At 41.2% G+C, this 27,720-nt stretch overlaps 1 protein-coding gene across 1 annotated transcript in view; it reads right to left on the reverse strand.

Annotated features, from left to right (window-relative positions):
* Window positions 1-27,720, reverse strand: part of LOC126354380 (death-associated protein kinase dapk-1-like) — a 313,801-nt gene that overhangs the window by 223,592 nt on the left and 62,489 nt on the right. Inside the window, exons 5-7 of the mRNA XM_050003980.1 lie at window positions 18,288-18,484; window positions 4,781-4,979; window positions 4,463-4,549 (exon numbers count right to left, since the gene is read on the reverse strand). Of these exons, the coding sequence (XP_049859937.1) occupies window positions 4,463-4,549; window positions 4,781-4,979; window positions 18,288-18,484 (483 nt within the window). The remainder of the gene's footprint in view (window positions 1-4,462; window positions 4,550-4,780; window positions 4,980-18,287; window positions 18,485-27,720) is intronic.

Here is a 27,720-nt window from a genome sequence, read left to right on the forward strand (position 1 = left end):
TGGAAGCAAAGCCATTCTTCACTATCAAAGTTGGGTTCAGGACCCACAGGAAAGCAGGGCAAGGCACCCACATTGGCATGTTAAGACATAGGTCAAAAATGGATTTTGTAATTGTAGTAAGACAAAAACATTACCCAGCATTGGAGGTGGTGTGCTGCTTTGTCAGGCATGAAAGTTTGGGGGTTGAACAAGGGAATCAAGAGTATATGGTCGGTAATGGGTGAAACTTGGAGTCATACAAAAGACCATGAAATTTCTGGAGAGCAAAGACTATGATAAGAGTATCTTTTTCCATCTGGGAGTAATGCTGCTGGGCTAGCATGAGAGATTTAGAGGCAAAAGAAACAGGTCATTCAGAGCTGTCAACATAGCAGTGCACTAGGACCGCACTGAGGCTGTACTGTGAGGTGTCAGTCAGCATAGGCTGGTTCTGAGAGAGTGTAGCTAAGCCAGGGGCTGAGAGTAGTCTGGATTTCAACATTTGAAAAGTATGTCTGCATATTGGGCTCCAGCCAAAAGGTACCTTCTTGCATAACAAGGCACATAATGGCGGGCCAATGTGGCCACCATGGCAGGAATTTGTGGTGGTAGGCTTCAATAGTAAGGCCTGAAACTCCTGTGTGGACGAGGGGAAAGGCATAGATGTAACAGTGGAGATGTGGTTTGACAGAGGTCGAAGCCCATCCCGCAAGTACTGTAACCCCCCCCCCCCCCCCCCCCCCAAAAAAAAACCAAAAAAAAGTTGAAAAAATTGAGATTTCATGAGATTACACTGCAAGCCTGTGGACTGTTAAACAGAAAACAAAGTGCATAAATTTTTCAAGTGATCGGTCATGGAGGAGCCTGTGAGAACAATATCGTCCACATAATTAATGCAACCCATGATAGGCATAGTCAAATGCTTTAAAAATGTTGGAAAACAGCAGGGGCTCTAGTCACACCAAAAGGTAGGCACAAATATTGACAGAGGCCAAAAGGAGCATACAAAACCAGAACTCGCTGAGACTCTTCATCCACAGGAACCTGCACTTATGCTACAGACAAACCAATTTTAGAAAAGTATTGGGCACCCGATATTTTCACCAACAATTCCTCCTGGCTTTGGAGAGGATACATATCCATGATGAACTGCATGTTGACAGTAGTACTGAAGTCACCACAGAGGCGAAATTTCTCCGATGGATTCCAGAGTACAACCAGTGGAAATGACTACTCAGTAGCTGTAACAGGTTGTACCACCCCTAGAGATGGAAGTATGTCCAATTCTGCTTTCACATGATCTTTCAAGGTGACAGGATAGGATGAACATGATACAAATGAGGCCTAGCCATGGATTTCAAAGAAATATGAACAGTACACCATAATTTGTAGTACACCATATAACTTCCAACAACAAGTCTGAAAACTCCTTACACAGTTTTTACAACTGAGAATACAGTACCTGATCCAACAAAAGGTGCATTGTTGGTAGAAAGTCCAAATGCCCAAAATGCATCAATCCCAACTGTATTCTCTATACCGGCAACAACAACCACCAAAACTGTAATGGAATGAACCACTGACTTGTACGAGGCAGATACTATAAACTGTCCTAACAGCACAATGTTCTGTTTGTTATAACTGACCAGTGTCCACATGATCTGTGTCAACGGCGATGAGTCCAACTCGCACAGGTTTGAGAATTCAATAATCTCACTACAGTACCTGTGTCAACCTGTAGCTGGAGCACTTGGCAAAACACACTTAACTCAATACACAACTTATGAGAAGTCACAAGCATTGCAGTCACACAATTTATATCCATGTACATATCCTGAGCAACCTTCAGTGAATGACACACAGGGACGGTACTGCCTTTCTTCTAACAAGCATTGTAAGTAGGCCAGTGCATAGAGCATGCCAAATGTTTGCTGAACAAAACAGAGAGGACAACACGGAAACAGAGAACGCTGATGCTGTGGTGGTCGTGGCTACTTGAGCCGGTCTTTGTCTACTCGATGCTGGGCCCGCATGTTAACAGTCGCTACAGCCACTTCCTTGTGCAGGCTATCTTTTTTCGTAATGATGCTACTGCCACATCATCCCCCACACTTAATTTGGTCACCCATTGCCTGAGAAACATGAAAGATTGTGCTGTTTGCAAAAGTTATGCCAATAGGGGTTTTTCCCAGAGTAAAGTCTTTTGACACACTTCCTTGTCTGGAGCTAAACAGATAATTGTGTTGCCCACTGTATAATCTGCAGAAGAGTCATTATGGGCATCAATAACAAATTGACACTAACTGCTAAGGCTGTCAAGTTAGGCTGCCCAGACCCTGGATGACTGGTTTGATTTCTTGCAGCATCGGTAGAGTTCAACTCGTGCCACTGTGACATGTATTCACTTGCAATGGCAGTTGGACAATAAACAGCACATGTGATCAAAAAAGTAAGAACTGCCAGTTCTTGTAAAGGGGCAAGCTAACACATTAATTATACATCTTAGGTGGATCCACAAAAGGAATAAGGCTTTGCACAAATTTGAATCTGTCACACCAAAAGCCAAAAAATGCAAAGCCAAAACATGCTGCCTTGAGTCTTTTTTCGTAAGCTTCCCAATCATTGGCTAAATCATCAAGGAAAGGTGGGTATAGGCCAATGGAGTGGTACTATGTCTGTTAATAGAGGACAACAAAGTTGTCACTGCCAAAGTAAGCTGTTCAAGCATGGGTGGTAGCACAGCATCCATAATGACTAGACCCGGTAAAACCACACCTCAAGACTGCACACAAGGAAACTGTTACAAATGCATTGCCAAACACGCAGTAGCCAAGTAATACATGAAACTGATCCAAGTAACACACATATGACTTTATTCATAAACCTTATGGCTTTATTCATGAACTCTGAACCATAGTGGAAATAAACCTCTCATGACTCCACATGTAACAAGACAAAGGAATCATACAGAAGGCGCAACATAAGAGATACAAGAAAAACTGATGTGAGCAGTAACAACTAAAAAGACATTGTGAGTGTGGGACAGTGCAGCTCTGCACACATACAGGTGAAAGTTAGTGGTAGTTGGTGCAGCAGAGATATGTGGCTGGCCCAGGCTGATACAGTTGGCAGCTGATTTAAGTACACACGCACGGCAACACTGCACTCAGCACACTTACATACACTAGTAGCAGGATACAGAAGTGTGCATGTGCATATACGTGTGTGTGTGTGTGTGTGTGTGTGTGTGTGTGTGTGTGTGTGTGTGTGTGTGTGTGTGTTAGCGCGCGCGCGAGCGTGCGCACACGTGCACCTCCAAACTCTAGAGAAGAGTGGTTGGACGTTGTGCCTGATTTTGAATTGCAGTGGAATTTGGTGTACTGTTTAGTGACCTCTGATGAGAAGTATATTATCATGCAGTTCTCAGACAACAGTGGACACAGCTATTTCTCTTATAAGCATGATTCTGTAGTTATTTTATTTGCTTTCATTGACAAAATTATTTTTTGATCAAAGTGGTTCATAAAGGACCCAGGATGGCTTAGGCACATCAAAGGCCTCAGAATGTATTCAAAAGGCCTTTCCCTTGATTCAGGCTTGCCTTTGTTTGTTCCAGGTTGTTCTTATTTGTGAGGAATCATCGAGTCTTTTTGTATCACTCTGTTGTTGTAAAGGTGTATGTGGTTTAATGACCACCAAAATGGAAACACACAATAATACTCTTCAAATTCAGTGTTTTTTTTATTAGACATTCAACCAAAGTTTTAAAGCAAAGGAAAATTTGATTGTGTGCAAAAATCTGAATCTTTTAGCAGTGAGATGTATTAAAGCAAAGTACCAAATAGAATTGCAGAAGACGCACAATCATTAGAAGTGTCTCATGATTTGGGATAGGGAGATTCCTGCACCTATGCATGGTGACTCATGCATAAATCAGTGGCTTCAATGACTTTGCATGACTGCACGCACCTCTTTGCTTCTTTGTGCAATGGCTGCAAGTGTCACACAGGAGTGGCTGGTTGACTGATTTGGGGGAGGAGATGAAACAGTGAGGTCACTGGTCTCATCGGATTAGAGAAAGATGCGGAAGGAAATCGGCTGTAACCTTTCGAAGGCACCGTTCTGGGATTTGCCTAAAGCAATTGACAGAACCACAGAAATCCTAAATCAGGACAGATGGATGCAAGTTTGAACCATCGTCATCCTGAATATAAGTCCAGTATGCTAACAATTCTGCCACCTCACTTGGTCACAGCCTCACCTTCTCACAATCAGGCCTAGGCAACTGTGTGGTAAAATGTACTGATTATACAACTTAAGTCTGTGTATAATGTAACTGCATCATGCACCTCATCAGATAACAATTTCACATTCCACACTAAACATCTACATAAGGCCAAATTTTTTATCAGTTTGTGTGTCTTTTGACAAAACGTAAAAAAAAATATAACAAAATTATGACCAAATTATACAGATGTCTTACCTTCCAATGTTTTTTAGTTTTTAATGTCACTTTCCTCATATTGTCTTCTATTTTAGGCTTTACAATTGACAAGCTTAAGCTGCATGCCTGAAAGCACATGAAGGGATGTGAGTATGTCTTTTCCTTTATACCAAACACACTGGTCAATATCAAACAAAACATACATCTAGTGCTTTCATCATTCTATTTTGTACAAACTGGTTGCTGTGCAGAACTCTAGAGCCTACACAGGACTCAGATATAAAAGAAACAAAAACACGTAAGCAAAATGTGATTCAATGAACAAGAATTTATTTTTTCTATTGTTTAATTACATACCTGAATCCAACTATGATCTAGACATTGTGTAACAGTGGCTCTTTTCGAAGAATCTTTTAAAAGGAGTTTGGTGATAAATTCTTTGGCAGCTGTTGAGACACGAGAAAAAGCATTTTCCTCAAACGTATATGACACAGCGGCTATATTAGAGTAAGTCTCCTGCTTGTCTTCTCCCAAAAATGGAGATATTCCACTCAGCCTGTTGCAAAAATTGAAATAAAAGTAAATAACAACAAAAATCTAAAACATTTCACCGATCCTTTCCTCTGTTCATTGTAAGAAAAAGTAGGAGTTTATTAAGGATATTAATTATTTGCCACATAGTTCATCAAACAGAAACACATGGTTATAGTCTCTGATGATTTCAATACAGAAAAAAATTGATGATACACATTACCTGCAACTGTAATTGTTTCCTACAATTTGAAATTAGTAAATTTACTAATAAATGCTGGGCAACAGAAAAAACCTCTAATTGATGCCACTGATGAAGTTTATAATGAGACTATAAATGATAAGCATGCAGTTAATGCACTGTCTGATCGTGATTCTGAAATTTATTTCATTTGCAACTGATCATATCCCCCCACTTAGGCTTCACTTTGATCCCAATGAACCAACTACACACATAGTGCCATCACTTCCAGTGATTTGTGTGAGTTAGTTTACATCCACACAGGTCTCGAGCATGTATCAAAATTTAGTGGTAAATCTTGCATTGAGCTATTGTTATTTTCAATAAAATAATGTTTACTATAATTTTGGTGCTTCTTATATTCTTTCCTCCACTGAAATATTCATGAATTATTCATGTACCAATGTAGTCTACATTTGTTTTACAAACACCAAATTAATTGTGAAGTTGAGTCCTTTCCAAACTACGGGGGTAATCCCAAAAGTAAGGTCTCCTATTTTTTTATAAGTACATAGACCTGTTTATTTCTACAGTGGTTTACATCAGTTTACAGCTTGAACATTTAGCTATTTTTCGACATAATCACCATTTCTGTCAATGCATTTTTGTAGACGTTGTGGCAGTTTTAGTATGCTCATGTCATACCAGCTCTCTGCCAAGCTCTCTGTGTCTGTATATGTGCGGACGGATATGTGTGTGTGTGTGTGTGTGTGTGTGTGTGTGTGTGTGTGCACGCGAGTATATACCTGTCCCTTTTTCCCTCTAAGGTAAGTCTATCCGCTTCCGGGATTGGAATGACTCCTTACCCTCTCCCGTAAAACCCACATCCTTTCGTCTTTCCCTCTCCTTCCCTCTTTCCTGATGAAGCAACCGTGGGTTGCGAAAGCTTGGTATTTGTGTTTGTGTTCATGTGTTTTTTATTGTGTCTATCTACCAGCATTTTCTCATTTGGTAAGTCATAGCATCTTTTTTTAATATATATAATTTAATGCCTATACAACTTCTCTAATATTTTGCTACTATTTATTCTTTGTGTTCATTTATTCTTTGTAATATATATGTTATACTGTTTGATGATGCTAAAATAAAATAAATAGTTTGTCTGTTTTTTCCCCCAATAGTCTTCCCTACTAACACTAAATATACTAGATTCTGGTCACCTCAACCCACATTAAGCATGCACATTGGTGAGGCTGCAGGCCTACGCGCAAGACTTTACTGTGTGGTGCTCAGGGTTTGAGTCTCGCATCTGGCAGGCAGTATTTTCATGCATTGCATTTGAGAATCATGTGTTTAAGCTGCAGTAAAGAGTTATTATTTCATTTACCAATCCTGCTGTCTCTGCAACTTTATGGCAAAGTACAGTCCCAAAAACCTATCCTATTGCGTCATGTGTAAATGAGTATAAGCTTCCAAATTTCACCATTACCAGGAACTGATCTCTGTTTCCTTTACTAAAAATCGTCTGTACACACACACACACACACACACACACACACACACACACACACACACACACACACACAAAGAAAGGACAACAGGATGGAAACACAAAATAAGAATAGCTTTTACTTGGTTACAGCAAGGGCAATAATTTTGTAACATCTATGCTTACTACAGATAACATTTACAGAAGATGTTTGAAATCTGCACCGTCTTGCAGTGATGTGTGGCAACCCTCCCCTATTGGGAAGTGTAGCATCGACAAGCCCAACAGATGCACGTACGGTGAGGTTTGTCATCTGGTGATGTCACATGTTTAACATTTGTCATCCACTTTTGGGGTATTTCCTGACATTTATGACCCCTTGTCTCATGTTACATTACTTCCCACAGTGGCATCTACATCACTTCGGGAATTTTTAAACATTAATAAGAACCACCACATATGTATGTAAGGTAAAATTTGCAAGAATGTTTGTACGCAAAGTAAAAATATCTTACGATACTACCAATTCGATTAGGAACAAGGTGAAAGCTACACTGCCTGACAAGGAGAGGAGGAAATGAAATAAAACTTCACAAGATGAGAGAGGATGTGATGTTATTTCAGGAACATTATTTCAGTGATTAAAAAGTCAAGTAAAATTTTCACGCAACTTGGCAGTGTGAACCCACCTATCAGTATGATGATGAACCCCTGTGACATGGATGAATGCACTGATTCACATGGGTATTAAGGGTGTCAAAGCTGTTGTATCCTTTCTGAGGCAGGCTGACCCACAAGTATTGTAACAGGTCCTTGATATACTGGATACTGGCACTGGGACAGAATTCCACACATGTTCTATCATGTACAGATATGGGGATCATGCAGGCCACAGGAGTACCTCAGCATTACACAGGCAGTTCATAGAGACACATGTCATGTATTGATGAGCACGGTCATGAGAGGTAACATATGAGGACACAGGATCTCTCTGTTGTACTGTTGTGCCACCACAGTTGGTCAGTCACTACCAGTTGCAACCTGACATCGTACTCGATACCTCACCATACTGTGACACCAGGAGTAATACTGCTGTACACCTCCAAAACTGTGGAAGAACTAACCTTTCCATAAGGTGACCACCATACTTGCCAATAATGGTCATCCACGTTAATGTAGAATTGTAATTTGTCAATGAAGACAATGTGGTGCCTTGCATCAGAAGTCCATGTTTCACAGTCACAGAACGGCTCCACACACAGTCATTTGTGTTGTGGTTTTTACACGTGTCTATTCATGGGATGTTAATTCCCTAACATGGCTCCTGCTGTCTCCAACCCATGGTGCAAGACGATACAGAATGCTGCAGTGGATCCATTACTTGTTCTTTGGTAGCACATGCAGGTGGGTGGTTTACAATGTGGTTGATGCACAATATGGTGATCCTTCCTTGTGGTGGTCAGATATGGTTGACCGGAGCATTGATGATGAGTATGCCAGCGTTCATATTCCCATGCAGTACAACAATGGGCCACTGTCACATCTGAATGCCCCAAAAATCTGGACATTGTGTGATTTCGTCTGCTGGCCAAATGGAGACCCACAATGACGCCCCTTTCAAACTCTATCAGGAGCTGATAACACTGTATTATACAAGTATGTGGCATCTCTGTGTCCTTTGCAGTGGCCACTCAATCTCTGACACTGTTCATAACCATTATACAGCATATCAGGTCTAGTAACAACAATGAACAGGAACAACACTTATGCACACTGGTGGCCATTCTGTCTCAGGAAACTGCAACTCTAATCAGTTACTTACCAGCTGTGGTATCTACAACTATTAAATCTCCACACTGAGCAGTGATGCGCTCCATTACATGTGGCCGAGAAATGCATAGTTGGCTGCACTTCTCCGTGCACAGCCCACTGCTAACATCGCAGGCTGCCTTCATGCGTGCACGTTTCAAAACATAGCGATTGGCCTCCCATAACACTCAGCAATTAGTCACTCAGAATATACAGTGACCCCAGTCACCACATCAATTAACTATGGAGCCTTATTTAAAACTGCTCCTGATATCTACAGGGCAGTCATCATTATTCTTTGTTTCTACCCGTTAGCTCAAAAGTGCTATGCTCCGATGGACCTGCCGTTCATAGGATTCAGCTGCGCTCTGGACTTAAAATCAGAACACTAGACTCAAACTTGGACTTCAATGTTCCCTAGGCTTAGTATGTCAATGGACTTGTGATTTCTGCTGCATCTCACTTGCACTTCTTGGACATTGGTATAACCACCATCAATTTATATAATTTTCCATATAGTGTTCACCTACAACTTGGCACTTGGTAACAGAATTATTTTTATCTGTGTTGTGTCAAGAAACCACAGTATGGTGATCATGTTTTATCCCTAAGTATAACACAATAAAATGGAGACGAGCGAGCAATCATCTACATTGGAATTTCTACTCACACAACTTATTCATTAGCAGGAACAGAACCAGAAGTTTCTACTGAATACCCTCCAACCATTTCTTCAAAGCTCACTGCAAGTGCAAGCAACACAACAAGTGCTGCCTTTTCCTTCCCTTGATGAGACTTTATGGGATTAGGAAGCCGAGGAATCAAGATTACTGGAGCATTTCCATGCATTCAGCAGCCTCATGAAATCTTTGTTTTCATCATGGTCAAAACCTGAGACTGACCAACTACTGTGTGAATTAGCTCCCTTATCTAAGCCTTCAGAGCTCATCGTTCCAAATATTCATTCGTTGCAGACTAAATACACTCCTGGAAATGGAAAAAAGAACACATTGACACCGGTGTGTCAGACCCACCATACTTGCTCCGGACACTGCGAGAGGGCTGTACAAGCAATGATCACACGCACGGCACAGCGGACACACCAGGAACCGCGGTGTTGGCCGTCGAATGGCGCAGAATTTGTGCACCGCCGCCGTCAGTGTCAGCCAGTTTGCCGTGGCATACGGAGCTCCATCGCAGTCTTTAACACTGGTAGCATGCCGCGACAGCGTGGACGTGAACCGTGTGTGCAGTTGACGGACTTTGAGCGAGGGCGTATAGTGGGCATGCGGGAGGCCGGGTGGACGTACCGCCAAATTGCTCAACACGTGGGACGTGAGGTCTCCACAGTACATCGATGTTGTCGCCAGTGGTCGGCGGAAGGTGCAAGTGCCCGTCGACCTGGGACCGGACCGCAGCGAAGCACGGATGCACGCCAAGACCATAGGATCCTACGCAGTGCCGTAGGGGACCGCACCGCCACTTCCCAGCAAATTAGGGACACTGTTGCTCCTGGGGTATCGGCGAGGATCATTCGCAACCATCTCCATGAAGCTGGGCTACGGTCCCGCACACCGTTAGGCCGTCTTCTGCTCACGCCCCAACATAGTGCAGCCCGCCTCCAGTGGTGACGCGACAGGCGTGAATGGAGGGACGAATGGAGATGTGTCGTCTTCAGCGATGAGAGTCACTTCTGCCTTGGTGCCAATGATGGTCGTATGCGTGTTTGGCGCCGTGCAGGTGAGCGCCACAATCAGGACTGCATATGACCGAGGCACACAGGGCCAACACCCGGCATCATGGTGTGGGGAGCGATCTCCTACACTGGCCGTACACCTCTGGTGATCGTCGAGGGGAGACTGAATAGTGCACGGTACATCCAAACCGTCATCGAACCCATCGTTCTACCATTCCTAGACCGGCAAGGGAACTTGCTGTTCCAACAGGACAATGCACGTCCGCATGTATCCCGTGCCACCCAACGTGCTCTAGAAGGCGTAAGTCAACTACCCTGGCCAGCAAGATCTCCGGATCTGTCCCCCATTGAGCATGTTTGGGACTGGATGAAGCGTCGTCTCACGCGGTCTGCACGTCCAACACGAACGCTGGTCCAACTGAGGCGCCAGGTGGAAATGGCATGGCAAGCCGTTCCACAGGACTACATCCAGCATCTCTACGATCGTCTCCATGGGAGAATAGCAGCCCGCATTGCTGCGAAAGGTAGATATACACTGTACTAGTGCCGACATTGTGCATGCTCTGTTGCCTGTGTCTATGTGCCTGTGGTTCTGTCAGTGTGATCATGTGATGTATCTGACCCCAGGAATGTGTCAATAAAGTTTCCCCTTCCTGGGACAATGAATTCGCGGTGTTCTTATTTCAATTTCCAGGAGTGTATTACCAGTGGCATAACCATGTTATTTCCTCCTGGGTAGCATTCTGCCAGTGCAAGAAACAGCCAAACCTGACTCTTAGAGAATGTGCTGTATAGTTGCAAGTTTTAAGGCAAAACTGTCATTTTGTCACCCCTAAGAGTATGGAGTCATATGTAGAAGAAATGATCAGGCACATGATAACCTGGGGTACTCCAGACAGGGATTTCCAGCACAATGCACTTCAACACAAAGACCTGCCATTAGAAAAGTTTTGGAATTAGCACAATGCCCTGAAGTGATCCGAGCTGCAGGGAAGAAACTGCAGTCATGGATCGACATAGCAGCTGTTAATGTAAACTCATCCAAGCCAGCAGCCAATGGCCATATTATTGCTGATTTGGATGTAGCAACTTTACAGGCATGACACTGTATGATTAACCAACAATGTCCTCCTCTCCCCTCGAGTCAATCAAACCAGTCTTGGGTACCAAAATGATTGCCATAATGTCCAGATTTTTTTTTTTTTTTTTTTTTGAGAAAATGTCAACGTAAAGATTGTCCTGGCTAATGGGCCTATTCCCAAAACTGGTCTACCAATGGCAATTTAGCTTCTGTAAGTCATACCTCCCGTCAGGCAAGACAACCTCGTGCCCAACAGATAGCAACAGATAGATGTTAATCTGGTAGCCACTATAATGACCATCAAGAGATCTTCAACAACCCTTTGCAGAAGTGCAAATTGCAGAGAAACCAGTTCTATTACAAGTAGACACCGGTGCACCAGTGAGCATTCTGAATTACGGTACCTATTTGACACTTGGACCTCTTCCCTTGCAAGAAACAAAGAGATATCTAATGGCTTATAATAAACATACCACCCCAGTATATAGCCAAGTTGAACTGCCGATGACATATCACAATGTCGACCACCACATTACCCTCTTAGTTGTTAACAGTGAGAACTTGTTTGAACTTCACTCTTTCCAGAAATTTGGATTTTCAATAGAAGATTCTGTGTTTTGGTATCCGAAGATGTTCCAACCTCGGACCTAGGGACACTTTGCTAGGATTATGAGGACCTGTTCACCTCAGAACTTGGCAACGCAAAGGATTTTGGGGTGTACATCGCTCTGAAACGTAATGCACGGCCTTGGTACTTTTGAGCACATGCTGTTCTGTTAGCTCTCAGAGACCAAGTAAAGGAAGAATTGGATCACCTAACTGCAATGGAGTTCTAGAACCTATTCCTTCCAATCAATGGGCTCCCAAATTAATCATAGTGTGAAAGCCATCAGGGAAGATCCGCTTGTGCAGTAATTTTAAAACAACTGTCAATGCCCAATCAGACACTGAGCCATATCCTATTCGGAAGCTGTAAGAATTACTGTCAAAATTAAAAGGTGGAAACTTCTTCTCCAAGATAGAACTAGAAGATGTATACCACTAACTTCCCCTTGATGCAGAATCTCAATAGTTTCTTATATTTAACATGCCGCATGGGCTTCATCGTTTGAAATGCCTAATGTTTGGTATAACAAGTACTCCTGCCATCTTTAAATGATTTTTGGAACAATTAGTACTTAATGAAATTGAATGCATTTACTATTTAGATAACATCACTGTAAAATGGAGAACCACGGAGGAACATGTTCACAATCTGAAATATTTGTTCAAATCTTAAGGCAGACGGGCCTAAATCGCAGGAAAGAAAAATGTTGTTTTTTCCAGATTGAGACTGAATACCTCGGCCACTCAGCCACATAATCTTCATCTTGGGCATTTGCCCTCTGGATAAACATGTTGAGGCCAGAATCAAACCTCTCAGACCAATATCACTTAAGCAACTTCATCCATTTCTGGGAAAGACATTGTATTATTGAAAGTTCTTACCTGCAGCAGCAACAAAAACTGTGCCCTTGTCCCAGTTATGCAAAAAAGGTTTGCCTTTCTGGTGGACATCAGCTTGTGAGCATGCCTCCATAGGTTGAAATCCCAGTTTTTGGCGGCCCTGTGCCTTGCAAGTTTTGATTCAAAAAGCAGATAGTTATTGCAACAGACACACCTGATACAGGCATCAGAGCGGTCCTGTCACACAGGGAGGCGGATGGCTCTGAGCCCCTGTGGCCTATGCATCGAAAACATTTGGGAGTACTCCCAAATAGAAAAAGAAGTGCTGGCCATCATCTTCGTATTATAGAAATTCCATGTTTTTGTTTATGGCACAAAGTTTCACCTCATCACAGACCATAAACTGCTGATCATCTTAGTCAATCCAGCAGTGAAGATTCCAGACATGACTGTTCACCGACTCCATCACTGGGTTTTATTTCTGGCGCACTACCAGGACATTTTCTGCAACATGACTAAGCATGCCATCACTGATGCCCCCTCCTGTCTTCCATGGGGACCCGATACAGAGTTCAACAAAGAAGAAATTCTGTGTTTTCACACTGATGATGAAGCAGAAGCCACCATAGATTCTTTTCCCTTACCAGCTCCCAGGTCACAGAGGCAATCGGAAGTGATGAGGTACTCTTAACAAGTCTGGAGTCACATACTTCATGGATGGCCCGAACTACAATCTCCCAATGCTTCTGCAGCATTCTGCCAGTTCTTTAATGCCTGCCATAAGCTCACGTTGATGAAGGGAGTAATTCTACTTGTTTCCAACAAGGGACACCCATGAGTAGTCATTCCTTATTCTTTACGTTGGCACATCCCACACTATTGAACCAACATCACTGGGGGTATCTCGAACTAAACTGCTGGCTCGCAGGTTCACCTACTGGCCAGACATGAACCAGGAGACTGAACAACTCACCCCAACATCTCCATCCTGCCAAAGCCAACAGGCACCCCCAAAACATTCATTTGCTTCTTGGCCACCATGTGCTCATCCTTAGGAGCTGGTACACACTGATTTTGTCAGCAGGGCAGTGTTAAACTTTATGTTCTTGATAGTGGTTGAAGCTTACTCCCGATTTCTGTACATTGTCCAATGCAACGGCATTTCAGCCACCAACACCATCACGGCCTTAAAAAAAAAAATCGTGTTTGAAGGTCTGCCGGAAGTGCTCGTAACTGGCAGTAGCCCACAATTCCGCAGTGAGGAGTTTTGTGGTTTCTGTGTCCAGCATGGCATTCACCACATTCCAACACCCTCTTTCATCAACGATTGAATGGAGAACCCGAGAGGATGGTCTGCGCTTTCAAAACTCAGATGAAGAAATACCTCCAGGATCACTCCACTGATGCATCACAAACTTTTTTTTGAGAAATTGCAGGTCCACACCCATCAGATACAAAAGTCCTGTGGAGCTTCTCCACAGATGGCAAGCCCTCTTGAGCCTGATCATGCTGATGTCACGGCCAGCATCACCACTGCCTGCTTCCAAGTACCGTCCTGAGACCTTAGTGTGGACGAAACAATTTGGCTGGCAACCACTCTGGATTCTGGTAACAACTGTCCAGCACCAGGGCTTGAAGGTCATTGCGGTGCAGCTTCTGGAATGGGAGGTTCTGCGACATGCCAATCAACTTCGTCCCCAACTAGTTTCCCAACAGTTTTTTCTGTCCCCCTCCCAGAACCACAATTACCAATCATTTGGTTCCCATCCTACCCAAAGTCATGCACCCAGACTAATACTTATATATGTCTTTTGTCCACATCCAGCTGATCAACACCACACCCCAACAAGAGCACCTTATCCCAGACATCTCCCAGCCCCACAGGCTGCCCTTTCTGGCCTATGAGATGTTGTCCTGTCACCAACAATGAGTAATTCTAAATGAAGATGAAGACTTGCCACTGCCTTCTCCTGTTCCATTGGCTCTGCTGCCGAGGTCCACATGATACAACCTTCACCTCTGGCTGGGGTGCCTTCGTCCATATGCTCCTATGCTCCGAGTCACAACACCGCTGAAGAACTGGAGGAGGACCCCCATGGATGTGCAGTTCATTTGCAGCAGGTGCTTCCCCAAGGGGGAAGGTGTGTGGCATCCACCACTATTAAATCTCCGCACCGAGCAGTGTTTGCTCCATTACACAAGGCCAAAAAAAGCATCATTCACCGCACTTCTCACTGCATGGCCCACTGCTAACATCACAGGCTGCCTTAGTATATGTGTATTTCAAAACACAGCGATTGGCCTCCTATAACACTCAGTAGTTGGCAGCTCAGAATATACAGGGACCTCAGCTCCATTAACTATGGAGCCTTATTTAACATTGCTCCTGAAGTCTACAAGCCAGTTCTCAACATGCTATGTTTCTACTCCACAACTTGGAAGTGCTATGCTGCGGTGGACCTGCTGTTCAATGTTGATTTGGTTGCGCTATGGATTTAGAATCCGAATGCTTTACTGGAACTTGGACTTCAGTGTTCGTAAGGCTCAGCATGAAACGGACTTGTGACTTCCACCAGAATTCTGCATTTCACTTGCACTTCCTGGACACTGGTATAACCACCATCAATTTATATAATTTTCCATGAAGTGTTCATCTACAACTTTGTGCTTGGTGAGAGGATCATTTGTATCTGTGCTGTGTCAATAAATCCTGGAACGGTGATATATTTATAGTGTTATTCCTGGTTATAACACCAGCTGATTATGTGTACATTTACGGAGTTGCATCGATATGCACTTCACAGTGGTATAGATAATATTGTCGGGAAGGCGAGCCAAAGGTTGCGTTTCATTGGCAGGACACTTAGAAGATGCAACAAGTCCACTAAAGAGACAGCTTACACTACACTCGTTCGTCCTCTGTTAGAATATTGCTGCGCGGTGTGGGATCCTTACCAGGTGGGATTGACGGAGGACATCGAGAGGGTGCAAAGAAGGGCAGCTCGTTTTGTATTATCGCGTTATAGGGGAGAGAGTGTGGCAGATATGATACACGAGTTGGGATGGAAGTCATTACAGCATAGACGTTTTTCGTCGCGGCGAGACCTTTTTACGAAATTTCAGTCACCAACTTTCTCTTCCGAATGCGAAAATATTTTGTTGAGCCCAACCTACATAGGTAGGAATGATCATCAAAATAAAATAAGAGAAATCAGAGCTCGAACAGAAAGGTTTAGGTGTTCGTTTTTCCGGCTCGCTGTTCGGGAGTGGAATAGTAGAGAGATAGTATGATTGTGGTTCGATGAACCCTCTGCCAAACACTTAAATGTGAATTGCAGAGTAGTCATGTAGATGTAGATGTAGACAGTGGTTTGCGAGTATAGATACAGATGTAGATGTAGACATCTGATGATGTCTTCTGAATGTTTCCCTTTCTTTTGTTAGGCAGTGTAATTCAGAATAGTCAACAGATTATATGATGACCTGGCTGCTGAGTCAGTTTGAGCTGAATTTTTGTAGATTACTTTGTGACCTTAAAACTGGTGGTTTTGTAGGAAGACTAATCAGATCTATTATTAACTGTAGCTACACTACTGAAGTCAATGGTTTTCATGTTCACTTTAATACATCTTCATATAATCTGTGGGAAATGTTGCATCATTTGGGTAATTTATACTACTCAAAGAATTCCTGTGCCACTTCTTTCTACCTGACTACACTGTGAAGCTACTTTTTCTTTCATTTGAGATTAGCAGGTACCACTTCTTTAATAGAATTTATACGATACATCAAGGCAAAGTATTCCATCAAAATCTGGAGGTCATCATGTCGGGTTCAAAAATGGTTAAGAGAACAATAAAAGGGACGGTTAATTTCTTTAATATTTTGTTTAACTTTAAAATTCGTACACAATTCTTCTTATTCCAAAGATATCTTTTCTACTTATTTTTGTACTTCTTTAAAATTTGTTTATTATCATGCTTTTTCAAGTTTACAGAATTGCGTCCATTTCTATGTTTACTTAAACCATTTCCTTAGTTCTAGGGTAGCACTAGTTTATCAGCCTATTAGTTATCTCTACTTACTTTACCAGTTCATTTGATTCCCTCCACATTTCCACACTAAGTAGTTATTTAGCAGAGTGAATGACCACAGAAATGTTACAAAAAAATATCGATTCATTTTCTGTAAATGGTCTATAGATTAACTTAGAAAATACACAGTGAAATAAATTCAATAAAATGCAAGAAATAACACAACTGATAACAATAATATGTGAAATGTACATAAAACTGAATATTAAAACATTCTGGGAGTACATATTTGTAAGAACCTGAATTGGTAATGCTGTATTATGAATGTTATCAAACACTATTTCAACAACCTATGCTCTACGTGCATGCCAATTTCAATGATGAAAGTGTATATTTTCATTCACTACTGTCATAAACAATACCGTAATGTTCTGTTGCAAATCTACAAATATAGAGTATGCAAGACGTAACACAACTGATAACAAGCAATTGCACAGAAATAAGTTGTAAGAATAATATTTGATGGCCTTCCTCAAAACTCACATTGGCCCTTGTTTATCTATATCTATCATCATCGCCCAGCTCAAAGAGCCACGGATAGAAACTTGAAATTTAGAGAGGGTGTGGATCTTATACTGCAGGCTTTGTTTACAAAGGGATTGTTCAAATTCCACTCCAACGGGTTAAACAGGGAATGAAAGGCTTTTTGAAGGTCTGTCACCATTAACCCAGTTTTGAACCTAGAACTACAAATACTGGTATTTGAATTCGGACAGAAAATTTAAAAAAAATTGTGTTCAGCATTTTTGGTAATTCAACCATTAAGGGGGTAAAATTGTGAGTGAAAAACATTTAAAAAAATGATAACTAAACAAATATTACAGCATTTTGACTTCTTAGTTAAAAATAACAATAGAGATATGAATTCCTGTAGTTTTGGAAATACAGCCATTAAGGAATGCAATTTTTTAGAAAAATATTTCATAAAATTAAAACCTTTTTAAACCATGAAAATTCATATTTCCCTGCTCAGTTAGATGTAAATAAATATGTGTTAGGTGATGAAAGTTTCTACGGAAATAACCACAAGAATGCAAAAGGCATGATTAACAAAAGACTTGGACTCCAGCTGCCAGAATCACACTTTAGTCACATGTAAATTCGGAAAAGACCATGCTTCTATGCCCTTCATTCGGGTAAAAACTTTAGACGGTGTTGCAATTTGTGAACAACATAAAAACTCAATTAAATGGAAACAGATAAAGTCTATTCAGACCATACAGTACATGTGAATGAAGCAGTGGGGCACTAAGCAACTTGAATATAAATAACATTAGTGTTAAGCGACTTTATTTTCATTACAAAAATTTATCACGTATGTAAAATAACTGACATGTTCCACATCATAAAAGGTATCACAGATATCATATTCGAACACACAAGAACTGAAGCAACTAAACACATTAAATAAAAATCTTATACTGTTGCTCTTCCTTGTTAGAGGATTCATTCACCAATGTGGGAGGAAGAACGAGAAATTATTTCTGTCTCCTAAATTTGCATTATTTCTTAAGAAACTGCAACACCTGCAACTTACATGAGATACGTGATGACACCAAGTGCCCACATATCAGTAGCTAAGGAGAGAGGTTCGTAAGCAACAATCTCAGGTGCTGCGAATTCTGGGGTTGCCAGAGTGGTTCGTAGATGTGTACCAGGCTCAAGTTCTTGTGAAAGTCCCAAGTCCACCAGTTTCAGCTGTAGTCCTCCACCAACGAGCAGTATATTTTCAGGCTGTAAATAAATTCTGCCATGTTAATGGATTTTTTGGTCTCTACCTGCCAGAACAATTTCATATTGCAGGGTGAAAAGTAAACAGATTGTGCTTTGATGAACTATTTTTTTTATTTTTTTATTTTTTTCAGCAAAAAGCTGATTAGGCAATCATCAGATAAGCTCTAGTATTCACAAAGACATTAATGTGCAAGAAACTACACACTGGAAACTGAAGATAAAAACCAACTGCTTAGAATCTTTGCTCATGAGATCATATACAAAGTGTTAAATCGAATAATCATTTTTTGTGTTATCTGTCAAATACAGTACATTACAATGGTTAGCAGATTTTGCTTTCTATATTGTGGCATAAGTGTACAAATAAAGAAGCTGAGAACATATAAATTACAATGTAAATAGTGGCCACCGCATGAGAGAATGACTTAAATACAAATATCACACGAACTGTAATTTTTAACAAATCATAGGCATTAACATAGTTTTTTAGTGGAATAACGGTAACAGAGCATAAAACTTATTAAATTAACGTTTAGAGACTGATTATTATGAAAACTGTACCAAAAAACACACATTATACTACAGCATACATGTAGTGTGAATGTAGTATGGTGAAACCTCTTTAACACACACTTGTGTAAAACACTCCTTTGCTTCAGTGCTGCAAAAATTTCCACATGACACCATTGTTATATATCACCCATTTCAAAGCACTTCTATTTAGCATAACACATGCTGCCACTTCCTTGATGGCACTTTTCCATGACACACATGGAGGCTCATAAAAGTTGTCAGCAAATGGCGGGTTGCTTAAAATGACATACAAGACAAAAGTGGGCTGTTGTTAACAACTGGACATGGGAAACCTTCCTCCTAGCTGCATTCCTAACTTCCAGCTGCTGGTCATACATCTCAGCAAGCTTGTGACACATGAGGGTTCCTACCACCAGCCCAGTTGTGACGAAATGCTAGCACAGAACAAAGTTTCTTTACTGTACAGAAATGTGTTTAGAATGTGACACAATGGCTACATGAAATAAGAAAGAAAAAGAACATGTTCAGTGAACAAGAAACTGCATATCATACTAAAAGTACAACAAAAACAAGATGTTGTTGTAAAAAGGATTCAAGCTGTCTCTTGGGATGCCCTTGGAATTAGAAGGGAATGTTAGGAAACCGAAGTATCTCTAACAAATTGCTTCTAAAGAATAAGTGAAATCTGGGTGTACTGAGCTGGAAAATGTTTTAATACAGTGGATAGAACAACCTAGGGCTGCAGCAATTCGTTTTATTATTTTCAAACAAGGAAAGATACAGGATGGATTAAAACAATATGGGAAGGACAGGTTGATACTCACCACATAGACAGCACTTTGTCACAGGCATGCTCAATGAAAAAGAATTCTAGAAATATTCAGCTTTAAGGCTAAGTCCTTTGTGAGATGTGGAACACCCAACCGTGACTGCATCTGATCTAAGTAAGTAATCTAATTGGGTAGGAGGGGGAAAATGGTTTAGGATTCTGGGTGGAAATATCCTCCTCACCCCTCCAAGTGTTGTTTCCCGCCACCCACCACATCTACACAAGTTCTCCATCTGTCCCTACTCCACCCCTGCTCCGTGTCCCACACATCTTCCTGTACCACCTACTCCAGTCCTGTCACGGGCATCTCCTACTACATCAAGGCTGGACCATCAGTGAAAGCAAACATCTGATTTACCATTATCTACCTAATTGTACCCAAGAGACAGCTGGAGCACCAAGTTGCTGAGCGTGCCTCCCAACATGATGTGTGTTACTTAAACAACTTATTCGCAACCTGTGCCATGATTTGCAACCTGTGCTATCTGGATTATACCACCTGCACGAGGTTTTTTTTTTTTTTTATCTGCACAGGTGGGAACTCCCTCTGAGAGATATCTTTCAGTACCACAACCCCTTGGCCTCAGTATTCACTAGTCAATGTCCTTCATCTGCTTATCCCCCTTCCCTGAACTCACTGTGTAGTCCTGATCACTTCTCTACTTCTCTAATCTTCTCTTCTGTTTCCCCACACACCAAGCACAGCCTACCCATGCTGTATATAACAAACCTTTCCTCTCTCTGCAAAACTAGCTTCTGCCTCAATCCATCCCTATCCTGCTGTGCTTCTGTCTCCCTCCCTGCCCCATGCATTGCCCATCCCAGCTAGATTGTTATCCATCTCAGACAAAGTTGCAGTCAAGCCTTAGCTACCAGAGATATCAGTGGGCAGGTAGCAGACTTCAGGCAGAATACTGGGGAAGCGCAATCACTCTACAAAGGAGATTGCTTACAAATCACTCGTGCAAACTGTCCTCGAACAATGCTTAAGTGAGTGGGACTCGTACCAAATATAATTAACAAGGGATACTGAATGCATACAGAGAAGGGCACCACAAATGGTCACTGGTTTGTTTAATCTATGGGAGAGTGTTACAGAGATACTGAAGGAACTGAACTGGAAGACTGTTGAAGATAGACATAAACTATCCTGAGAAAGTCTATTAACAAAATTTCAAGAACCGGCTTGAAACGATGACTCTAGGAATACAATACAACCCCTGCTTATCACCCACATAGGAATTGTGAGGACAAGATTGAATAATTACTGCATGCACAGAGGCATTCAAACAACCATTCTTCCCTAGCTCCATACGTGAATGGAACAGGAAGAAACTCTAATGACTGGTATAACTCACTGTACCCTCTGCCATGCAACTCACAGTGGTTTGCAGAATATAGATTTAGATATAAATGTATGTGTGAGTTGTGCCTGAGTGCATGTATGTGAGGTTTCTATGTCTGATGAAGGAGTTATTCCAAAAGCTGAGTATCTCTAGCAATCTTTTCATTGCCCCATCTCCAATTCAGAACCTCCTCTATGTGGAGAGCAGCAATCTTTCCTTTCAATATTGCTATTATTTTATTGTTTTTTTTATATATTTTGTGACCATATACCATAACTGCAACAGAGTATGATATAAAAAATACATAATGAAGGCACTCTAGATTTAAGTACATATGCTGTATGGATGCAGTGCACCAAGTCAGACAAAGGCTATAGAAATTGCAAGGAAGATGAAAATAGAAAAATTTACTAGAACTATGGGGTAGCTCCACAATAGGTTTGAAGGACATCCTGGAACTGTACACCATAAAATCTGTGGTGATGTTGGATCTGTTTACAAGGAAAATGTACCTGCCAGGAAAATGGTGTCTTAGTAAGTTTGACAGTATAATAGAAATATGTGACATATTTAATGCAGACAAAGTTGGACTGATTTTTAAACTCATGCCTAACCAATCTTACACTGAACTAAAGCCACAGTACCTAAAGCCCTGGAATACATTGTCCTTAATAGCAGACATACTACCTTAAAAGTTATAAAACCTATGATAAATACCTATTGGGCTTTGGAAAAAAAAGAAAGAAAAAAAAACACCCTCAGCGCAATAACTGCATTAATCAAAGAGAGTGGTGCCATCAAACATGCAATGGACAGATGTGAAATAACTATTTCAACACTGCCTGATTTCAGCAAGGCTTTTGATATGATTGATTTTGTTACATCACCTATTAAAATGAAATATATGATGTTTTATAAAAAGAGACATCAATCAATAATTTTTAGAACACTTTTGCCTTGCCATTACTGGTTTTGAACTTCTGTTCATCATCAGAGAGCTGCATTACAGGATGAACTGTTAGTCAGATGTTGGGTGCTTTGCATGCCATTGTGCTCTAGAGAGAAAATATTTTAACTGAGAAATATTCAGATAAATAGATAAATACAAGCTGGAAATTGCATTAGAGCTTATAGCACAAGTACTTACAGGGACTGTGTCCTCACTGCTTTGAACTACTTGCATTTCCATTACTTTACATGTAACACACATTATCATCATGATAAACATATCCCAGTGTCACAAACACAATCTCAAAAACACAGCATCAAAGGTGGATCACCATCAGCAGTTTTACATTGAACACTTCAATTACACAATGACTTAACATGTTCAAATACACTGACAGCTTACAAAGATGCTACAAAACAAAGATGTACATTGTTTACATTAAGTGTCAGGGATGAGATGAAAGATATGACATTAATATGGAAATGTTTTGGCAATGACAAGTAAATAAGGCGTGTATAACTAAATTTCTCTGATAGTGCAATCCTGTGGGCTAACCTGTACCTCAAGACAAAGGTTTGCATAGAAAACAATGTAAGGCATAAAAGACACTTACATCATCGTACCAGCTATATATGAATGATCATAAAGGATGATAACCACTAGTTACATTAGACGTACAAAATGTATGAAAATTGAATTCTAGAAAAGAAAGTCTGGACATTCCAAAATGAGCAAAGGCACACTAAGCACATAATAACATGATGAGAGATTGAATGGAAACCCAAATGACACAACTTTGTAGTATCAGTTTGTGGTATGTGGGGATAAATATAGACCAGTGCATTTGAAGTCATGGGTGGATGTCTGGTTTATTATGCGGCAATGCTTTGACATTCTGGCCACGTGAGTTTAGCATGATTGTATCGCTGATGTATTAGAGGATAATCTTGGCCACTGTTGGCGTAGTGACTTAGAGTTGTTTATGTCTATCATTGTGTTTTTGAGTGTGAAAATAATAAAAGTTATTCTGAACAACTGTGTATTATTCTATAGTTCAGGCATACTAGAAAGTCACCACAGTGATGACCCCACGAAGAAGATGCAGCACACACACACACACACACACACACACACACACACACCAAGTCGGAATAGTGAGTACACCAACATCAGTAGCGGAAAACAGTTTCGAGGAGGAACAAGTACGTCACCTGCCGTAAGCTCTTCCACCAGAATACATAGAAGTAAGCGTATAGGCCAAGGAAATGTCAAACTCCCTGCTTTCTGGACAATGAGGCCACAGCTGTGGCTCACACAGGTGGAATGTATATTTCAACAACGCAAGGTAGCCTGTGATACTGATAAGTTCAACATTCTGGTTTCACATCTAGACTTGGAAGTGATAGAATAAGTAGAAGATACCTTGTCACAACACAGTTACGCAGCGTAAAAAGAGGCGCTAATACAACACTACACTTTACTGACAGAACTACATCTTCACTGAACAATATGTGGAATACAAGCTTCCGTCGCAAGTCCTATGGTCATTACACACATTGACGGGCCTAGATTTGCTGCCAGAACAATCTTTATGGGTACTGTGACTACATAAACTGCCAGCCAACATCCACGCCATCATCACTGTACAAACAGATGTACTGTTAACAACATTAGGAAAGAAGGCAGACACCATAGCAAATAATTTAAGAGAATCTTCTGCTTGTGCAACGGTCAATACAAACCACAATAGAAACATGGGAGTATACAGCAATATAGAGTCACACACCGTGGATTCTGGCTCAGGCATTACTTCCTCTCATCACCAGCACACATCTCAAGAATCTGCCATGGAACAGTTGGTAGCACATTTGGCAAAAAACTTAACGTCCAAGTCGCCAAGCACCAACAACATTTACAAAGCTGATGCTGGAAAAGACACAAGAATAACATTCCTCAGAGCCACTGAGAACATTGGTGCTTGTATCACAATCACTTCCATGATTCTGCTCGTCAATCTACCCAACCCTGCAGCTTCCCAAAATTTGGAAACGGACATTAATGGGTGTGAATGTTCGTCATCAATCTTTTAGGCACCCAGAGATGGGAGGAAAATGAAACGGTGCTAAGAAAACGATATCTAAGGTTAGCAAATTGGACAGACTATTCATCCAATGCCTCACATCCGGAGAGAAGTTTCTGACCTATACAGGATCAGAGGTTTGTGTGTATCCTAGAAGAGATAGTGACATCCAAAGAACTACTTCATGTCAAGTGGTCACTGCCGCCAACAATTCTGCAATCCCCACTTGTGGTGAGAAACGATTGGCGTTACATATTGAATATGATTTCAAACTGATACGGACTTTCATAATAGCAGATGTACAGAAACTTATTATTGGTGCAGATTTCTTGTGCAAATATCATCTTATGCCAGAACTTGTCAATCGACAAATGGTTCCGATACGCAAGGAAAAGACATTGCCTCACCTCACTTCCGTATCAGGGCAAATGCAGTGTGAAGTGCCCGGTCATTTTAACACTTCCTCCATGCCAGAATGCGTCTTTACGAATTTGTGCTTACAAAAATATGGGATGCGTATGTGTGAGTCACGCAAGAAGAAGTTTCTCAACTGCAATATATAAAATTACTTTGTTTCTTAATAATATGAATATTTCTATATGTGTTTGGGGAGAGAGAGAGAGAGAGAGAGAGAGAGAGAGAGAGAGAGAGAGAGAGAGAGAGAGAGAGAGATTGATTTTTGATTGAGATTTTTACTTTAAGTTGTAACTCGTACCTGAATTTTGGTTGCTGCCTCCTTGAATGATCAGCTTCTGCACCAGTTGGTGACTTATTATAATTTGGAGGAAGTTATTGTTCTTTAAGATTTAAAATACGACTCTCTTAGTTACTTGGCTGTATTGCGGATAGCTTTGAGCCCACGTTTTCATAGCTTTTCATACCTAAGGGACCACTGTTGTAAGTAAATAAGATCAAACAGCAATCTGCTTTTCGTAAGAAAAGGAGATTGCTCGACACATCAAACTTCCTTAAAACTACACGTCCTGCAACATCTACATTGGTCAGTGAGTTCAGCATCTTGACACACAAACTTCCTTAAAACTACACGTCCTGCTACATCTAAATTGGTCAGTGAGTTCAGCACCATACTATTGTACAAGAACATAATCCAATTGCTGAAATTAACAAATTATGAGAGGTTGTTACTTATTGAATGAAAACTATAGAGAATGCATTTCGTTTCCTGTATTTTAGTGAACTTTGTACACTTACAATTCTGTCGATTGATAGATGGCGACGACAATGAAGTTCACCTCCTTTTCCAAAAACAAGGTATTGTTATTCTTCACTACCAGAAAATTTGTATACATAAATGTTTGGCAATTCTTACACATACTTTACTCAGTTTTATCACTAAAATATCAATTTTCATTAAATGTAACAATATGTTCTGAGTGACGGCCTAGCAACACGCCCTCTTTTCATAAGATACAGATTAGCAGTCCTCTTTTTTTTTTAATAAATCAATTGTCTTTTTTTTAGAGTCCATATTCAAAGATTCACAGCTACTATTGTTGCAGGAATTGCACACTAAAGAGTTTCTCGCTGTTCAGCTGCGATTCACTTCACTTCAAGTACTTTTTGAATCACATTTACATTTATGGTATTTACATACATTACTGAGCTTCTCAGAATAAAATCAGGCACAAATTAGTTAAAAAAATAAAAATAAAAAAATAAAAAGAAGAGCAGTGAGACACACATAACATTAAAAATGATTCGTTTGTTATAGTCAATATGATCACATCAAAGGAGGATGCATCTTTTCACAGCATACTTCAATGCTTTTCAGCAATTGCTTGCTCGGCAAATGCCAGCAGGAAGTGCTTTCACAAGACACAGCATCACATCCGCACGAAGAATGGCCAACCAGTTGCATTCCGTCCAAGATGTCTGTCTCCAGAGAAGTTTGATCGACTTTTGGCGACAGGTACAGTAACTAGGTCAGACAGTGCATGGGCTTCACCCATCCAGATGGTTCGTAAAAAAGACAATTCTTAGAGGATATGTGGTGATCATAGGGCACTCAATTCTCTAACAATTCTGGATCAGTATCCTGTTCCTAATGTGATGGATTTCAATTATAATATCGGCAATGCTACCATCTTCAGTGTGATAGACTGTGCAAAAGCGTACTTACAAATTCCAACGGCACCAGCAGATGTTCAAAAGACTGCAGTGATCATACTGTTTGGCCTGTTTGAATACAACTTTATGCCATTAGGTCTTAGAAACATGGCTCAAAACTTGGCAGTGGTTTATGCATGAAGTGCTATGAGAGCTAACATTCAGTTTTTTGCTACATGGATAATGTTTTAGTTTTCTCCCCATCAACGGAAGAACACAAAGAACACCTGCAACTGCTTTTACAGCATTTTGAATGCTACAGCATCTTAGTTAATGAGGCAAAGTGTGCATTGGGCAAACAGACAGTCAAATTTCTCGGATATGTGGTCCAGCAGCAGGTCTGTCACCGCTGCCTGAACGTGTGGAGGCAGTTCAACGGATGCTCCTCCCAATAACATGCAAAGGACTTCGCCAATTCCTCAGCATGCTCAACTAGAACTGCTGCCATTTACCTCACCTAGTGACAGCCAAAGAACCACTCACAGCTGAAACAGCGTTCCATAGACTAAAGGAACATTTGTCACAAGTGACCTTGATGACTCATCCAAGAGTACATTCGTCCTTGGTGATTATGGTCGATGCAAGCCAGACAGCAGTAGGAGCTGTACTGCAACGGGAACTTAGTGGTGAATGGCAGCCACTCGCCTTTTTTTTCTTTTTTTTTTAAAAAAAACCTTTGACCGAAGGCAGCAAAAGTGAGACGCTATCAGCCACGAACTGTTAGCCATGTACCTTGCGTTCAAGCACTTCCGTTCATCGAAGAAGGGGCAAAAGTTCACAATTTTCACAGACCATAAACCGCTAGTGGCCATCTTCGAGTGTGACACAGAGCCCGCTTCACCACGGCAATGTAGACGGATAGAATACATCAGGCAGTTCACATCGGATACACGTCATATAGCGGGGAAGAACAACCTGGTAGTAGACTGCTTATCACACAACTGTGCTAGTTTGAATGCTATACAATGGTCAGATATAGTAACAACACAATGACATGATCCTTTCCTGTGCCGTCTCCAACATGGCCAGTCAATGGCATTACAGCTTAAACACATTTCGATTACGAATTCGCCAGAAGGAATTTAGTGTGATGTGAAGAAGGGAAGACAAAGACCTTACATACCAGAAGAATACTGCCGAGAGATCTTCAAGGCCTTACACAATCTTTCTCACCCTGGAATCTGAGCAACAGCAAGACTAGTATCCGCCAAAGTAGTGTGGCCAGGGGTACTGAAAGACTGCCGCGACTGGGCACGCGCGTGCTTAATGTGTCAGCGCAATAAAATCGGCAGGCGTGTTTTTGCATCAGTAGCTCAGTTTCCAGTACTGTCAGCAAGGTTTATGCACATTCATGTCGACGTTGTGGGACCA

Source organism: Schistocerca gregaria, chromosome 3, assembly GCF_023897955.1.
Source record: "Schistocerca gregaria isolate iqSchGreg1 chromosome 3, iqSchGreg1.2, whole genome shotgun sequence".
NCBI classification, from domain to species: domain Eukaryota; kingdom Metazoa; phylum Arthropoda; class Insecta; order Orthoptera; family Acrididae; genus Schistocerca; species Schistocerca gregaria.